The sequence below is a fragment of the Sapajus apella genome, unplaced genomic scaffold (genome assembly GCF_009761245.1).
Source record: "Sapajus apella isolate SASKATOON/1434 unplaced genomic scaffold, GSC_monkey_1.0 scaffold202, whole genome shotgun sequence".
Taxonomy (NCBI): Eukaryota; Metazoa; Chordata; class Mammalia; order Primates; family Cebidae; genus Sapajus; species Sapajus apella.
Genome location: NW_022437142.1, coordinates 441305 through 458157, shown reverse-complemented (window position 1 = coordinate 458157; position 16853 = coordinate 441305). Strand labels below are relative to the sequence as shown.

At 52.7% G+C, this 16853-nt stretch overlaps 2 protein-coding genes across 5 annotated transcripts in view; one reads left to right on the top strand and one right to left on the bottom strand.

Moving 5' to 3' along the window:
- SHPK (sedoheptulokinase) overlaps positions 1–2831 on the bottom strand; it is a 32844-nt gene extending 30013 nt beyond the window's left edge. Inside the window, exon 1 of one of the 3 annotated variants that reach the window (XM_032270068.1) lies at positions 2582–2831. In XM_032270068.1, coding sequence (XP_032125959.1) covers positions 2582–2749 — 168 coding nt within the window. In that variant the 5' untranslated portion in view covers positions 2750–2831. Of the gene's footprint in view, positions 1–2578 lie in introns of all 3 variants that reach the window. The other 2 variants (XM_032270069.1, XM_032270066.1) reach the window with 2 other exon arrangements.
- A 195-nt stretch (positions 2832–3026) lies between these two features.
- Positions 3027–16853, top strand: part of CTNS (cystinosin, lysosomal cystine transporter) — a 22580-nt gene continuing 8753 nt past the window's right edge. The window contains exons 1-5 of one of the 2 annotated variants that reach the window (XM_032270056.1): positions 3027–3356; positions 3604–3804; positions 6022–6101; positions 12466–12544; positions 13828–13912. In XM_032270056.1, the coding sequence (XP_032125947.1) occupies positions 6041–6101; positions 12466–12544; positions 13828–13912 (225 nt within the window). In that variant the 5' untranslated portion in view covers positions 3027–3356; positions 3604–3804; positions 6022–6040. Of the gene's footprint in view, positions 3357–3595; positions 3805–6021; positions 6102–12465; positions 12545–13827; positions 13913–16853 lie in introns of both variants that reach the window. The other variant, XM_032270055.1, reaches the window with a different exon arrangement.

The window sequence follows — 16853 nt, the reverse complement described above, 5'->3', positions numbered from 1 at the left end:
CTGCAACCTCCACCTCCTGAGTTCAAACAATTCTCCCGCCTCGCTCTCCTGAGTAGCTGGGATTACAGATGTGTCACCACACCTGGCTAATTTTTATATTTTTAGTACAGATGGGGTTTTGCCATGTTAGCCAGGCTGTTCTCAAACTCCCAGACTCAAGTGATCCACCCACCTGGGCCTCCCAAAGTGCTGGGATTACAGGCTCACCCCGCTACAGGTGTTACTGTACATCAGTGGTTCCCACTCCAAGTGGTTCTGTCACCTCGGGAACATTTGACAACATGGAGACATTGGTTGTCACATCTGGGGAAGACGGGCAAGTGTGGCCAGCATCTAATGTGGCCAGGGATGCTGCTAAACATTCTGCAGTGCCCAGGACACCTCTCACCACAATAGAAACTGCGCAGCCCAGAAAGTCAGCAGCGCTAAGGTTGAGAAACCCTATCCTGCTGCAGACTAAATCACAGTAGTGCTGTTCATCCCAGAGCACGGTTCCTAGGTGGGGTGAGGGCGGGGTAATGACTGGCCTCTAAGCCATTTCATTAGGCAGGTGTGGCACAGGTGAGCCAGTAAGCACAGAACAGTCTGCTGAAAGCCGGGGGTGGGGAGTGCGGAGGACTGCAGAAAAGTCCTTTTCAAGAAGTGGCCATGCTGGGAAGGGTGACTCACATCTGTAATCCTAGCACTTTGGGAGGCTAAGGTGGGCGGGTCACTTGAGGTCAGGAGTTCAAGACCAGCCTGGCCAACTGGGTGAAACCCCATCTCTATGAAAAACACAAAAAAATCGCCATGCGTGGTGGTGCACACCTGCAGTCCCAGCTACTCTGGAGGCTGAGGCACGAGAATCACTTGAACCCAGGAGGCACAGGCTGCAGTGAGCAGAGATTGCACCACTGCACTCCAGCCTGGGTGACAGATTGAGATCCTGTCTCAAAAAAAGAAAAAAAAAAGTTGCCTTATTTTAAGAAAGGGGCACTGCCTAAGCCTACTCTCCCCTAAATCCCAGCTCTCCTGCTCACCCCGCCAGGGTCAGAGCCAACTTTGCCTCCAATTTATAGTTCTTTGAGAATCCTTCTAGTATGCCCTGATGCCCCAACCAGACTCATTTTGAAAGCTTCTATGTAAATACAAAGTGCTCCTAAATCCATATCCTCAGGAATGCTTAATGGGCATTAAGCCTAATGGGCTCTGAACCCTAAACTGTGTCCAGGTATGGGGCAAGAGATTGGCAAAAACAAAGCTCTGTTGGGTGAGGTGGCTCGTGCCTGTAATCCAGCACTTTGGGAGGCTGGGGTGGGCAGACCACTTGAGGTCAGGAGTTTGAGGCCAGACTGGCCAACATGGTGATACCCTGTCTCTGCTAAAAATACAAAAATTAGCCCCACGTGGTGAGGCACATCTGTAATCCCAGCACTTTGGGAGGCAGAGGCAGGCGGATCACCTGAGGTCAGGAGTTGGAGACAAGCCTGGCCAACATGGTGAAACCCCGTCTCTGCTAAAAATACAAAACTTGGCCAGGCATGCTAACGCATGTCTGTTATCCCAGCTACTCAGGAGGCTGAGGCAGGAGATTCGTTTGAACTCAGGAGGTTGCAGTGAGCTGAGATCTCGCCACTGCACTCCAGCCTGGGCAACAAAGGGAGACTCGGTCTCAAAAAAAAAAAAAAGTCTTGGGAGTGGGTCTTGGCTCAGAAAACCAAGGTTTGTGGCTGAAAGGGGCCTTAGGGGCTGCCTATTTCAACTCAGAGAACAAGCTGAGGCCCAGAAAAAAGTCATATGAGGTTACACAGAAAGTCCCTTGATATTAATTTCTATTGTCAATTAACTGAACACAGTTCAGTTTTCCTTTTTAAGGAATTAACGGGGTTCAGCTCTGAAGAGTAACATCTTCCAACAGCTCCCAGCAGAGCCCACAATCCTGAAATCGTCCATTTATCTACCTTGTAGCTTTCACAAGCCAGTAGCTGTAGTGTATAATTATCAACTTCACTCTTTTTAAAAAAGTTTTAAGATATTTTTTTAAATGTCTATCTGCTCTTAAGGTGTCTTTCCTGCAACATGTCTTGGCCTTTGAGGCTGGGGGACTTTGGCTGACCAAGGGCTTCTTAGTCCTTCACTCTGCGTCTGTGAAATGAACCTGATTCTGCCTCTGATCTCCGGAAGAAAACACAGACTCTGCCCTGGGCAACACACTGAGTCCTGAACTTGAGGTCACAGGGCAGGTGTGAGGAGCAGAGAGCACCGAGTGAGAGGGAGGCCTGTGTCATTCCACACACAGGGGGGCAGTTCCTCCGAGGTCGGGGACAGGAGAGCACCGGGATCCAGCGCCAAGCGCAAGGGTCCGGAGGAGCCCGGCGGCGGGGAGGTGGTTAGGTCCCAGCAGGTGGGAAGGATTCCGGGGGCAGACCGCAGGGATAATGGCAAAGCTGCAGCAGGCACAGGGAGAGGGGCCCCTGGAGAAGCTGGGGACAGGCTGGAATGGAGACTTCTTGGAGGGAAGGGCTGTGAGGGAGACCTCCTGGGGAGGAAGAGGCGTTCAGGAAGCTCCGGGAGGCGGCGCGGCCCCGGGGCGCTACCTCACCTGGGGCTCGGCCACCACGCTCTCGGCCGCCGCCTCTGCCCGCGCAGCGCGGGCACAGCTCGCCAGCACCTCGAATCCGGATGGATCGTCGGGCACGGCCCCCAGCAGAGCTGCCTTCACAGAGGTGGTGCCCAGGTCAATGCCGAGGGTGATCCGCCGCGCAGCCATGGTCGCCCCCACCCGCACAGCTCCTGTAGGCAGCCAGCCGCCCCACTACCCCAGTCCGCGCTTTTCACCCGGGAGGGCGGGGAAGGGGCGGGGATTCGCCCGCCAAACTTTCAGTCACATCGAACTTGGCGGTTTCTCGTCTTCCCATTGGCAGGAGGAGGCGGGCTTCCACGCAGCCCTCTAGGCGAGCCCCGCTATAGGCGGAGAGGCGGCGGAAGGCGGGACTTAAAGGAGGCCCCGCCCCGCAAGGCTCTGAATTCCGCGCACTGGAGCGCGGTTTGAGCCCCTCTCACTAAAGGAGCCTAGAGGCGCTGGCGGCTCCAAAGAGCCTCTGTGTGTGTCCCCGGCAGCGGCCTCATGCTGCCTCACGCCCGAGCCCCGAACCCCGCCCCGCCCCAGCCTCGCTCTGCCTGGCTGAGACGCGTGGAAACTACAAATCCCAGAGGTCACCTCGCCGCGATCGGCGAATCAGGTGGCGGAGGTCAGGTGACCGCGGACCCGCCTCTCCAAAGTCCGGCCGGCCCCGGGAACGCGGCGCTTTCTGGAGCTGCAGCTGGCGAGGCTTCTGCGTCCGGCGAGGTCGGGTCCTCCAGCCTGGGGGGCTCAGGTGAGAGCGGGCGCGGCCTCCCCCGTCTCCCAGGCAGGCCCCTAGGGGCGCAGCAGGTCGGCAGGGCAGCCTCCCGCGGTGCAGCGTCCTCAGCCGCGCCGGGCTCCGTTCCCCGCCACCAGTGCTGGCCTTGCGACCCCGGACACGCCCCGGCTGGAAGGGCCCGGGCGGGGGTCGGTGGAGGCCCGGACAGCGGGCTGCCGGGTGGGTGCGGTCCCCAGCCCTTCCCTTCTGCTCAGTCTTGCAGATTGCTTTGGAGACGCTGCGAGGACTTTTGCGGGAGCGCCGGTGGACGCGCGGAGTGCGGGGCTCACGGGGACGAGACCCTACCCTCTCCTCCGGGTTTTCACGCTGGACGGAGGGAGGACCTGAGCCCTGCCTCTTCCAGTACCTGCGAGGAGGATAACCTTGCTTTGTGGGAGCTCGCTCGGCGCCCTGAGCAACAGAGGTAGCCACTTTATTATATCATCGTTTCTCAACCTTGCTATTCCTACCCCACCCCCTCGTAAAATTTAATACCGCTGGTACACCCTGTATTTTTTTATGTGACCACAAACCATTGTAATAGCTGTTTTCACCACCCCCTCCCCCCTCTCCCTTCTTTTTTTTCCTTTTTTTTTTTTTTTTTTTTTTTTTTTCTGAGATGGAGTTTCCAGCCTCTTGCCCAGGCTGGACTGCAGTGGCTCCATCTGAGCTCACTGCAACCTCCGCCTCCCGGGTTCAAGTGATTCTGCTACCTCACCCTCTCGAGGAGCTGGGACTACAGGCGTGTGCCACCATGATCAGCTAATTTTTGTATTTTTAGTAGCGACGGGGTTTCACCATGGTGGCCAGTCTGGTCTCAAACTCCTGACCTCAGGTGATCCGTCCGCCTTGGCCTCCCAAGGTGCTGGGATTACAGGCGTGAGCCACGGTGCCCAACCCATCCCCAGCCAATTTGAGTCTCACTTGACAATGCGTGCTTTATATCTCCTCATTTAAGTCCTATGAGGTAGTTACCACCGTCCCTGTTTACCCCCGCAAGGTTACATAACTAATAAATTGGAACCCAGGTTCAAGCGTGTCTCCAGTGCACACAGCCCTTAACCACTACCTGTATACCCTCTCCAGAAGCAGGAGACCCAGGGAGTTCCCGATGGTAGAACAGAGGACAGGACCAACAACTCATACCTTGGCAGAGGAGAGCTGCCACAGGACACCCCCAGCCCCAGGCTGCTCCTGGGAAGGGACTGAATGGGTGAGGGGCTTCTTGAAACATGTGACATCCAAATGAGGCTTGGGAGACAGTTAGAACTTACACAGGAAGAGCGTGCCAGACAGAGTCTGTGGTCAAGAGATGCTTTATTTCTGTCTTGTAGCTTTCACAAGCCACTACTTGTATGTCATTATCAATCTGATTTTTTTTTTTTTTTTTTTAATTTGAAACAGAGTTTCACTCTTGTTGCCCAGGCTGGAGTGTAATGGCACTATCTTGGCTCACTGCAACCTCTGCCTCCCGGGTTTAAGCGATTCTCCTGCCTCAGTCTCCCGAGTAGCTGGGATTACAGGCAAACACCACCACACCTGGCTAATTTTTGTATTTTTAGTAGAGATGGGGTTTCACCATGTTGACCAGGCTGGTTTGCAGGAGCCCTGGGAGGCTGTCAGAGTGGGAGGACCTGAGCACTGTGTGCCGAGGCAGCGCAGAGACTGAGCTACAGAAATCCATGCTGGCCTGCCTGCTGTTGACTCACAGTTCGCCTGCTGTGTGTTGGGGATACAGGAATGCAGCACCCCATCTTCCACGCTAAGCCAAGGAGTCGCTCTGGGCTCATCCCTTCCCGAGTCCTCCTCGTGAGGTGACCCCAGCCAATCCGGGAATGGTGACACTTGTCAAATGAAAAAGTCTTGCTGGGCATGGTGGCTCACACCTGTAGTCCTAGCACTTTGGGTGGCTGAGGCGGGCAGATTGCCTGAAGTCGAGAGTTCAAGACCAGCCTGGCCAACAGGGAGAAACCCCATCTGTACAGAAAATACAAAATTAGCCAAATGTGGTGGCACATGCCTCTAATCCCAGGTACTCAGGAGGCTGAAGCAGGAGAATGGCTTGAACCCAGGAGGCAGAGGTTACAGTGAACCAAGATGGTGCCACTACACTCCAGCCTGGGCAACAAGAACGAAACTCTGTCTCAAAAAAGAAATTTTTTTTTTTAAGTCTTAAGGGTCAGTTGATATCATCAGCCCTTAGACTCTTATCTAGAAGGAAAGGAAAGGAAATTGATTTTCTTGAGATTGGTAGGTTCACAAGGTCAAATATCTGACCACAATTTTAATAACTTTTGGAGGAAAGGAATCTCAAGCCGGTAAAACCGCATTGTTTCTTTCTGCTAAGCAGCAAAAAGCAGTTGAAGAGGGGAAAATTCAGGTCTGTGTTCACTTCCTCAGGAGGGCACTTTACACAACCCATTCGGCCGCTCCGAGCCTGCTTCCCTGTATAGCAAAGAAAGATAAGTCATCTGTAGGTGTCCTTCTGAGGCTGTGATGCAAAGGCCGTGAGGTCAGGGCAGTGACGTGGGAGTCCTTTATGAGCTGTCCCATGCCATGGCTCCAGAGGGCAGATTTTCTACAGGGAGCTGAGCTGATTCAATAGTCATGTGAACTTCTCTCTTGCTATTTTTCTTCCTAGTTCTGAGAAATCGGGAAACATGACAAGGAATTGGCTGACTATTTTTATCCTTTTTCCCCTGAAGCTCATAGAGAAATGTGGTAAGTTTAGAAATGGCATGTCAACTTTGTAAAGAGGGAAATGGTGGCTGGAGAAAGGAGTAGTCTGACCTGTTTGTTGCTAAGGATTTAGTAGCATGCAGACCATGTGTCTCTGTCTGCCCTTCGGCCACGTGGCCACTGGGGTGGTGGGGCAGACCCAGGTCTGAGACCCAGGTGTTTCCCAAAGAGGCAGATGGTCCCACAAATAAGTGGCCTGCCCTGGTATCTCTGTGCTTTTGCTGTATCATCAAAGTGAACAGGTGGTTCTCAGAGTCAGACCATGCAGCTAATTCTCAGAGTCAAACTACAGAGGCCAACAACCTGAGGTAATGTCTTAAAGAACGGCTGAGGCTACAGCACTGGCTCACACCTGTAATACCACAGCTTTGGGAGGCCGAGGCAGGAAGATCTGTTGGGGCCAGGAGTTTGAGACCAACCTGGGCAACATAGTGAAACCCCACGTCTACAAAAAAAAATTTGTAAAAAAAAATTAGCTGTGTGTGGTGGCTTGTGCCTGTAGTCCTAGCTACTTGGGAGGCTGAGGCAGGAAGATCACCTGAGCCCAGGAATTCAAGGCTATGGTGAGTTATAATCACACCACTGTACTCCTGCCTGGGTAACACAGTGAGATCCTGACTTTAAAAAAAAAAAAAAGAAGAAGAAGAATGGCTGCACCCCTGCCCTGTGGACCTCACAGAGAGAGTCCTGGGTCCTGGGAAACACCAGGGAAGAAGAAGAGGTGGCACAGATCACCTGGGGAGTCTGCCCGGCATCCCCCTGTAAGATGAGAAAACTTTTCCCTTAGAGAGGGGCTGAGGAACAGGGCGCAGCAGCCCAGCAGGGGTAGGGGTCACGTGGAGCACACTTGGGATGGAGTTTACACATCCTCGTAGGAGGACTGACCTTCAGCGCTGGCCCTTTTGAGGCCCGTGCCCTCCTAGCAATTCTCCCACTGCCCAAAACATCTCTGGAATTCCTTCCGGAAAGAGCCATGTTTAGCACTTCAAGGGCACTGGGCCCATTAATTTGATCCTCAGCTTGCCTGTTGGGTCAAATACAAAAAATGAGATACACCTTAAATTCCCATATCAAGTGAACCTTGACAGACAGTGCAAATCCTCCCCAGAGCCTAGACCCCGCTGTTATCTGGCGTCTTGAACCTCAGGAAACAGTGGCCACCTCATCATCTCTTCCGGGTTTGTTGAACAGTCAGTAATGTTTGTCTGTTGTCACACCTTTCGGATAAGCAATTTCCGGGAAAAGGAGGTCCTTCAGCCCCTGGAGCCCGGTGTTTCTCAATGCAGATGTCAGTGTCAGAACCCTGTCACCACCCTGCTGGATCAGACTTTGTGACACTGGGGCTGGAGTGTGTCTGTGTCCCCCGGATGTACACACACACACTTTAAAGCCCCATTAGTAATCTCATACCCTCCCCTAAGAGAAAACAGAAAATCTAGCTACCACCACCCCAGTTACTCCAAGGGGAAACAGGCCCAGAGAGGGTAGAAGGCTTTCCCAAGTCACACAGCTTGAAAGTAACAAAGCTGGGACCCGCATAGGATCTGTGCTGCATGAGATCACTTTGCCTCCTTTCCTGAATGCCATTAGAAAAGAAGAATGCGCAGGGCGCGGTGGCTCACGCCTGTAATCCCAACACTTAGGGAAGCCGAGGTCAGTGGATCACCTGAGGTCAGGAGTTTGAGACCAGCCTGGCCAGCAGGGCGAAACCCCATCTGTACTACAGATAGAAAATTAGCTGGACATGGTGGTGCATGCCTGGTGGCTGAGGCAGGAGAACCCAGGAGGTGGAGGTTGCAGTAAGCCGAGATCGCGTTACTGCACTCCAGCCTGGGCAACAGAGTTAGACTCCATCTCAGAAAAGAAACAGAAGAATGGAAGCCACCATCAAATCAAGTCACGGGAACTGGATTTCCAACCTCATTCTGCCCTTGCTGTTTCTTTCTTTTTGCTTCGGGGAGTAATGGTTAAGGACCACAGGTCAGATGACTGGCCTTCAGAATTGTCTGTCTCTGACTTCTCTGGGTGGAATCTTGGGGCAGTGCAGCCTCATGGCAAAAGCTGGGCTTTGGACTAGACAGGCCTAGGTTTGAGTCCTGCCCTCACGATTTTCAAGCTGTGTGGGTAAGACTCCTTTCCTCTTAGAATGCTCAGTTTCCCGAAATCTGAAATAGGAATACAGCTAGTGCTCGACTTACGACCATGATTGGTTCCGACAGACCGGTCGTAACACGATTTGGTCATAAGTTGAGTAGGCTATATGCACGCAGAGATGGTAGTGCTGCCGGAAGCTGGTCCGCGCTGTCGTACGCCCAGCTGGGCAACGTTTGTGCTGCCAGACGCAGAACAGTCGTGGCTAGCGATTGTGGTCGTAAAGTCGAATGGTCGTAAGTTGCATAGGTCATAAGTCGATCAATACCTATAATAATGCCTGCTTCTCACTGTTGTAACAATTAGAAAATGGGAGCTAGGAGTGTAGCACGGGGCTGGTACAGGAGGTGCAGGGTGGGCGAGAGGCCTGTAAGAATTAATTTTAAAAACCTGGCCAAGCACGGTGGCTCACACCTGTAATTCCCATACTTTGGGAGGCCAAAGAGGGAGGATCACTTGGGCACAGGAGTTTGACGCCAGCCTGAGTGAGACCCCATCTCTACCAAAAAAAAAAAAAAAAAAAAGATTTTTTTTTTTTTTTGAGACAGAGTTTCGCTCTTGTTACCCAGGCTGGAGCTCACTGCAACCTCGGCCTCCTGGGTTCAAGCGATTCTTGTGCCTCAGCCTCCCAAGTAGCTGGTGTTACAGGCATGTGCCACCACACCTGGCTAATTTTGTATTTTTAGTAGAGACAGAATTTTATCATGTTGGCCAGGTTGCTCTCAAACTCCTGACCTCAAGTGGTATCCCTGCCTTGGCCTCCCAAAGTGCTGGGTTTATAGGCATGAGCCACCATGCCTGGCCCAAATTTCTTTTTTTAATTAGCTGGGCATGGTGGCACATGCCTGTGGTCCTAGCTACTTGGGTGGCTGAGGTGGGAGGATCACTTGAGCCTGGGAGGTTGAGGCTGCAGTGAGCCATGATCATTCCAGGTCACCACTGGATTCCAGACTGAGTAACAGAGCCAGACCTGTCTCCAAAAAAAAAAAAAAATGAAAAACAGATTCTCTTTAGGGGGAACTTAGGATGGTGTCATGACTCATTTTGTAATTCTGCTACAATGTGAAGATTTCAGAGTTTCTGGGGCCAGCTTCCTAACTGCCTCCCACCTTGTAAGAATGCCCTGCAGTGGTCATGTGATGATATAATGGCAACAAGTATTTAGCATCTGGGCTGTGGAAAACTCGTCACCAGCATTGCTGCATCTTATCTTCACAGTGACTCTGAGATAGGGCTTGGTAGTCTCCCCATTTTACAGATAAGGAAATGGAGGCTCAGAGAGGGTAAGTACCTTACCCATGGTCACACAGCTAGGAAGTGTCAGAGCCAGGATGGAACTGTGTGACTTTGGAGCCCAGTATCTCAGTTGCTGAGCACCTCAGTTTTCTGTGGTGCTAAAGAAGGGGGAAATGAACATTCTCTGATCTGGTTCTTGGAGAGTTCACAAACTCTTACTGTATTTTATTTTGTTGTTAAGACAGAGTCTCGCTCTGTCTCCCAGGCTGGAGTGCAGTGGTGTGATCTTGGCTGACTGCAACCTCCACCTCCTGGGTTCAAGCGATTCTCCTGCCTCAGCCTCTGCGGTAGCTGGGATTGCAGGCACCTGCCACCAGGCCTGGCTAATTTTTTGTATTTTTAGTAGAGATGGGGTTTTGCCATGTTGGCCAGTCTGGACTCAAACTCCTGACCTCAGGTGATCCACCTGCCTCAGCCTCCCAAAGTGCTGGGATTACAGGTGTGAGCCACTGCCCACAACCTCCTGTTTTATAATGCACAGATCGTAGGAGCTCTGTGGCCATGTGGATCTCCTGCTCACCCAGACCTCCACTGCCTCCAGCAGAGCCCTCGGGATCCAGAGGTCTGGTTGGCTGCCTGGCATCCCTTTCAGCATCCCGTCCTGAGCAGTGGCTGGTTCTGGACTGGCTTATCTGGCACAGTCCTCAGCTCTGGGCAGAACTGAACTGGCAGTACAGGAAGTCCTGCACCACCCCAGCTATGCAAGCCCCTAAGAAAGCCTCAGAATGACCTCAGAGCAGTGAGCCTAAAAAAGAAGGGTATGGTTGCCACAGCAGCCTCCAGGCCCTGAGGCTCCACGTGAGGAAGGGCCCGCCTTTTGCCCCTATAGCAGCTTGGCTCCCGCAAGGGCCGGAGGGCATCATGTTCTGAGGAGCCCAGCCAGCTGGAGATGGGGGCCTGTGGGAGTCTCCACCTAGGGACCTGCAGGCTTGGGACCGAGCTTGCATCTGCATTCCGGTGTGCTGAGTACAGAGAAGGCAGCTCTCAGAGTCTGAGAGGCTCGGTGTAGCAGAGCCTGGCCTGGGAGGGCAAGTTGCAGCCTGTGATCTCAGAGGAGGTCGGGTTACAGAAGAGAAACTACCAAGTAGGAATACTGAGGCGGAGAATCAGAGGTCGAACTGGGTAACTAAGTTTCCTTCTGGGCTGGGCACAGCCTCCCAAAGGAGGCAGAGGCGAGCAGATCACCTGAGGTCAGGAGTTGGAGACCAGCCTGGCCAACATGGTGAAACCCCGTCTCTACTGAAAATACAAAAATTAGCCAGTGTGGTGCTGCATGCCTGTAATCGCAGCTACTGGGGAGGCTGAGACAGGAGAATCACTTGAACCCAGGAGGCGGAGGTTGCAGTGAGCAAAGATCGTGCCACTGCACTCCAACCTGGGCGACAGAGCAAGACTCTGTCTTGGGGGAAAAAAAGTTTCCTTCCAACCCAAGCATGTAAAATTTCAGATCCCAACTCATCTGCCTTTGAGGGGTCTGAGTGCAGGGGTCTGGGTGGGCGACAGCCGGGCCTGCTAGCAGCCTCTGCCGTGACAGGTATCCTCTTCATCACAGCCCTGCGCCTGCTTCCCCGCTCGGCCTGGATCATGATCATGACCTCTAGGCTGTGTGTAACCCTGAAGGCGGGCAGGTGGGGGAGGTGAGATGGGCAGGTGTGGTGCGGGGCCTCCAGCACGCTGGGGAGCAGGGGCGGGGACGGGGCTGCCCTAAGAATACAGGAAGGTCAGAGAGGCTGACTCAGTCCTGCCACCAAGGTGCTCCGGGCGAGCTGGCCTCAAAAGATGATTTGCTTTCTTTTTTTAAGAAAATCTTTTGTAGGGACAGGGTCTCCCAACCCCTGGGCTCCCGTGATCTCTCACCTTGGTCTTCCAAAGTGCTGGGTTTACAAGCCTGAGCCACCGTGCCCGGCCCCAGGATGGTTCTCTAAGCCCCAGACCTGCTTCCCCCTCATCTGGGGGCCTGTTTGTCATCTTTATTCTGAGATAACACCTTAAAGCCAAGAAGAGATTTTTTTTTTTTTTTTTTTTTTTAAAAGGTGGGGTTTCACCATGATGGCCAGGCTGGTCTTGAACTCCTGACCTCAGGTGATCCACCCACCTCGGCCTCCCAAAGTGCTAGGATTACAGGCCAGAGCCACCGCGCCCGGCCGCCAAGAAGAAATCTGAGACTGAAACAGCTATTCATTCACCCTTCCTTCTCCAGCGCCCGCACAGATAGCCTCAGGAAGGGTCCAGAGCCGGGGAGCTGGGCGAGTCAGGGAGCCCAGAGGGTTCCTTAGAAACTCATTAGCTGGGCCTGTGTGTGTGTCTGCGCGTGCAGGAAAGGGGTTGGCCCGGTTCTTCAGGGCCATTTTGACATCATGAACAGAGGAGATCCTGCGCTTTCCATCTGAAGAGGTGGTTCAGGGCTGCCTTTTACATTCCAGATCATGCGTGGATTCCTTTGTGGTGATTCTTGGGCTCCATGTTCTCTAACGATCTCTGAGTAACTCAGCCGCAGACTCTCAGAGCCTGTCCTTGCAAGGGGAGGAGGTGGCCCCGGCGTTTCCTCACACCTGTAATCCCAACACTTTGGGAGGCCAAAGAGGGAGGATCACTTGGGCACAGGAGTTTGACACCAGCCTGAGTGACATACTAAGACCCCATCTCTACAAAACAAATTTTTTTTTTTTTTTTGGGACACAGTCTCACTCTGTTGCCCCAGCTGGAGTGCTTCTGCCTGTCTCTGGCAGCAGGTGGGGAAAGAACCTCACCAGGGCCTGTGTTAGCCGGCCCATCACGGAATACAGCTCGTCAGGGAGTCCGCGCTCAGGCGTTCAGATGTCGGGGATTTCGCCCCAGTGGCCTGTCATGGCCCAAGCTCTGACCTGGCGCCTCATGTCATTGATTTGGGTCCTTCCAGAGTCAACTGTCAGCCTCACCGTTCCTCCCGTTGTAAAGCTGGAAAATGGCAGCTCAACCAACATCAGTGTCGCCCTGCGGTAAGTTCCCAGGCCTGGCGCTGCGCTCAGCCCTGCTCAGACCCCACAGCTGGGTCAGGGTTGACCCCTGGCCAGTCTGTTCCGATTTCAGATGTGCTGCTCTTGCCTCTTACCTGTGAGACAAGCCGTAGAGAAAGGGATAGTGGCAGCTCTGGGCCGCAGGGTGCGATCGCAAAGGCTGACCCCAGCCTGAATCCTCACTTCCCCTGGGAGGAGAAGGAAGGGGCGCTTCTCCCAGACACGTGGGTCCTTTCCCTGCGTGGGAAGAGTCCTGCATGACCAGCAGTTGATGCCAGACTTCAAAGCGATTGTGAGACTAAACATTTGAAGAGATTCCTAAAGGTCAAGGGATAGGGGGCTGAGCTGCTGGACGGCACTTCTGAGGTTGCTCTCCAAAGCAGAAGTGGCCGCGTCGGGTGACGCCGCTCACGCTGGGCCTGGTGTGGGAGTCTCACGCGCTGCTTTCTGCTGGCTGGGGCACAAGCGTCGCAACCTAGGCCGGTCGGCACCAGGAGTCTGCCTCTGCCTTCTCTGCTCTCAGCTGCTTTGCCCTGTCCTTGCCTCCCGGCTGTGAGGATTCCCTGATGAAGACCTAGAGTCCTGTCCTCTCTCTATGCCTCTCCCCCTGCCTCGCCTCTCCTGCCAGGTCTGACCTGAAACCAAACCCCTAGCCAGCCTGCCCTTCCCACCCGTACCTCCTCCTGTCTCTGCACCTCCTCCCCTGCAAACGTCACAAGTCACCCTCTTACCACAACTCTCCAGACCGCCGAGAGGCCTCTCGCTGTCTTCCAAATTAACTCCAAGCTCCTCACCCCAGAGCCGGGGCCCAGGAGGGGCTCCCAGCCTTCTGCAGTCAGATGCCTATCCCAGCGTTCCAGGCACGCACTGCTCCCTCCTCACGCCTTGCCTGAGCCCTCTCCTCCTCCAGTCTAATGCTGGTCCTCACACAGGGCCCTGCTAGGAACCCACACCCCCCGGGAAGCCTTTCCCACCGGAGCAGGGAGCCACAGTCCCCGGCCTCCAGAGGCCTCATTTGTCATTACACCACGTTTGCTTTCTTCTGTGTTCTCACCCTACCCTGAAGGGACGGACATCTGGTCTCCTGGTTAAGACAGGAAAGCCTATGAAGCAGGATTTCCACCCGGCTATCCCTCGGGTGGAGCACGTAGCATTTCCTAAACCCGATTGCATGAGATTGGAAGGCCAGATGTGAAATCCAGAGGGTTGGTTGAGCTCTCACTGCCTCTGCTTCTCAGCAGTAATTAGACTCTTGTCCTCCACAGGCCACCATTAAATGCAACCCTGGTGATCACTTTTGAAATCACATTTCGTTCCAAAAATATTACTATCCTTGAGCTCCCTGATGAAGTAAGTAACCAATCTTAACTGATGGGTAGGGAAATGCTAGGTAACAAAACACATTCTAGTTAAGAGCTGGTGGAAATAGATCTCCTAGGCGGTCCCTGTTCCGTCATCCCAGAAATCTGTCATTTTGGCTTTGTTTGTCTCTTTGGGAATGAGGATTGTATGCCATCAGATGGAATTAACAAGGTGATAGTGAGAAACCTGAGGCAGAAACGGTTCTGGAAATGTAAAGGTTCTTCATGATTTTTGGCTGGGTACGGTGACTCACGCCTGCAGTCCCAGCACTTTGGGAGGCCCAGGCAGGCAGATCACCTGAGGTCGGAAGTTCAAGACAAGCCTGGTCAACATGATGGAACTCCATCTCTACTAAATTAAATACAAAAATTAGCCGGGCATGGTGGTGCACACCTGTTATCCCAGCTACTCAGGAGGCTGAGGCAGGAGGATCACTTGAACCCAGGAGGCGGAGATTGCAGTGAGCCGAGATCGCCCCACTGCCCTCCAGCCTGGGTGACAGAGTCAAACTCCATCTCAAAAAAAAAAAAGAACCAGCAGCATTGGGCTTACTTAAAAACACAGCACCTCAGGCCCGTCTCAAACCTACTCACTCAAAGTCAGTGCCCTAGCAAGATCCCCAGATGGTATGAGTCCACATTAAGGTTTGTGAAGCCCCATTCTGAGACACCACTGGTTGGGTGTTGATTCCAAAACCCAGTGCCAGAGGTCGTGTGGTCTAATAGCAGTGGTTTTCCACATGTATCTGTTTGTGTGTACCCTGCTTCCACCTTCCTGAGAGTTTGAGCCAGTTGCTATTCAATTGGATAAAAAACATCCATAGGGGAGGTGGTAAACGGGTTTAAAAACCAAGATGAATGCAAGTCAGGATGCATAACTTCTGAAGAACTGTTGTACAATGTGGTGATACAGTTAATGATCGTGCATCATTGCATACCTGAAATTGCCAAGAGATGAGATCCTAAATGTTCCCACCGTGGCTGGGTGCAGTGGCTTGCACCTGTGGTCCTAGCTACTCCCGTTCTCACCACGCACACACAAAAGATAAGTGTATGAGATGATGCATACGTTAATCAGCTTGATTTAGTCATTTCACAATGTATGCGTCTACCAAAGCATCACCTCGGGTGCTGCAAATATGCACACTTTTTATTTGTCAGTTACACCTTAATAGAGCTGGCGGAGGCAGGAGGAGGAGGAGGATGCAGGGATGAGATCGATATCCATGAGGCATGTCGTGACCACGTGGTGAGGCGCGGGGTGCTTGTAGGAATGGGCTGCAGATCAGCTGTGAGCCCCCCAGCAAGCATACAGGAATGAAACACGATCTGTCTCAAGCATGTCGGAATCTGTGATCTGAAAAATACAGCATCACTTACCGCAGTGATGTGCATCTGTAGTCCCAGCTACTTGGAGGGCTGAGGCAGGAGAATCGCTTGCGCCCAGGAGTTCAAGGCTGCAGAGAGCCATGATTATGCCACTGCCCTCCAGCCTGGATAATGGAGTAAGAATCTGTCTCTAAAAAATGAAAAATAAAAATAAAATGCTGTATTTTTATACAGCATTGCTGAGAGCAGGGTCTCAGAGCATCCAGCCAAAGGGACCCTGCATGAGAGGGAGGTCTCCCCCCTCCATGAACACCTTGTTAGATAGCGCCGTTCCCCACAGCTCTCCTCTTGCCCAGGGTGTGAGGCCAGCATGCAGAGCCAGTGGGTTCTAACAGCACAGCCCTTTGATAAAATTCAGATTAAATTCAGACTCTGGGAGAAACATGCTGATTGCTTCATTTAGGGCCAGATATCTAAGTCAAAGTGTCATCTTTTTGTTTTTATGTATTCGTGTTTTTTTTGTTTTTTGGAGTTTTTATTTTTTAGTACAGTGGCATGATCTCGGCTCACTGCAACTTTTGCCTCCTGGATTCAAGCTGTTCTCCTGCCTCAGACTCCCAAGTAGCTGGAATTTCAGGCGCCCTCCATTAGGCCTGGCTAATTTTTGTATTTTCAGTAGAGACAAGGTTTTCCCATGTTGGCCAGGCTGGTCTCAATCTCCTGACCTCAGGTGATCTGCCTGCCTTGGCCTCCCAAAGTGCTGGGATCACAGGCATGAGCCAACCTGGTGAAAGTATCATCTTCTGAAGATCAGGTAAAGGCAAACATAATGTTAAGGAAAGGAAATCTGACACCAAAAAAGCCTGGGCTATAGGAGTTCTTGAACATGAAGCACAAGTAGACCCAGCAAATCCACAGTGTCAGTCAGGGCAGCAGTGACCCGTGGGGCCAGAAGAGGCTGGAGGGAACAAGTGGGGGCTTCTGAGGACTTGGGAATGTCTCATTTCTTCATCTGGGAGCTGGATGCATTCAGGCTGTAGACTTTTCATCAAGCTGTGATGTGTGTACTTTTCTACCTATATGTCATAGTTCAGTTTTTTAAAAAGTCTTTAACAGTAAGAGGCCTGGCACGGTGGCTCACATGTATTCCCAGCACTTTGGGAGGCTAAGGCTGGTGGATCATTTGAGGTCAGGAATTCAAGACCAGCCTGCCCAACATGGTAAAACCTCACTCTGCTAAAAATACAAAAATGAGCCAAATGTTAGTGGTGCGTGCCTGTAATCCCAGCTACTCGGGAGGCTGAGGCAGGAGAATCATTGGCGCCCGGGAGGCGGAGGTTGCAGTGAGCCAAGATCGTGCCATTGCACTGCAGCCTGGGTGACAAGTGAAACTCCATCTTAAAAAGACAATGTTGGGGGCCGGGCGCGGTGGCTCAAGCCTGTAATCCCAGCACTTTGGGAGGCCGAGGCTGGTGGATCACGAGGTCAAGAGATCGAGACCATCCTGGTCAACATGGTGAAACCCCGTCTCTACTAAAACTACAAAAAAGTAGCTGGGATTACAGGCACGTGCCACCATGCCCAGCTAATTTTTTGTAGTT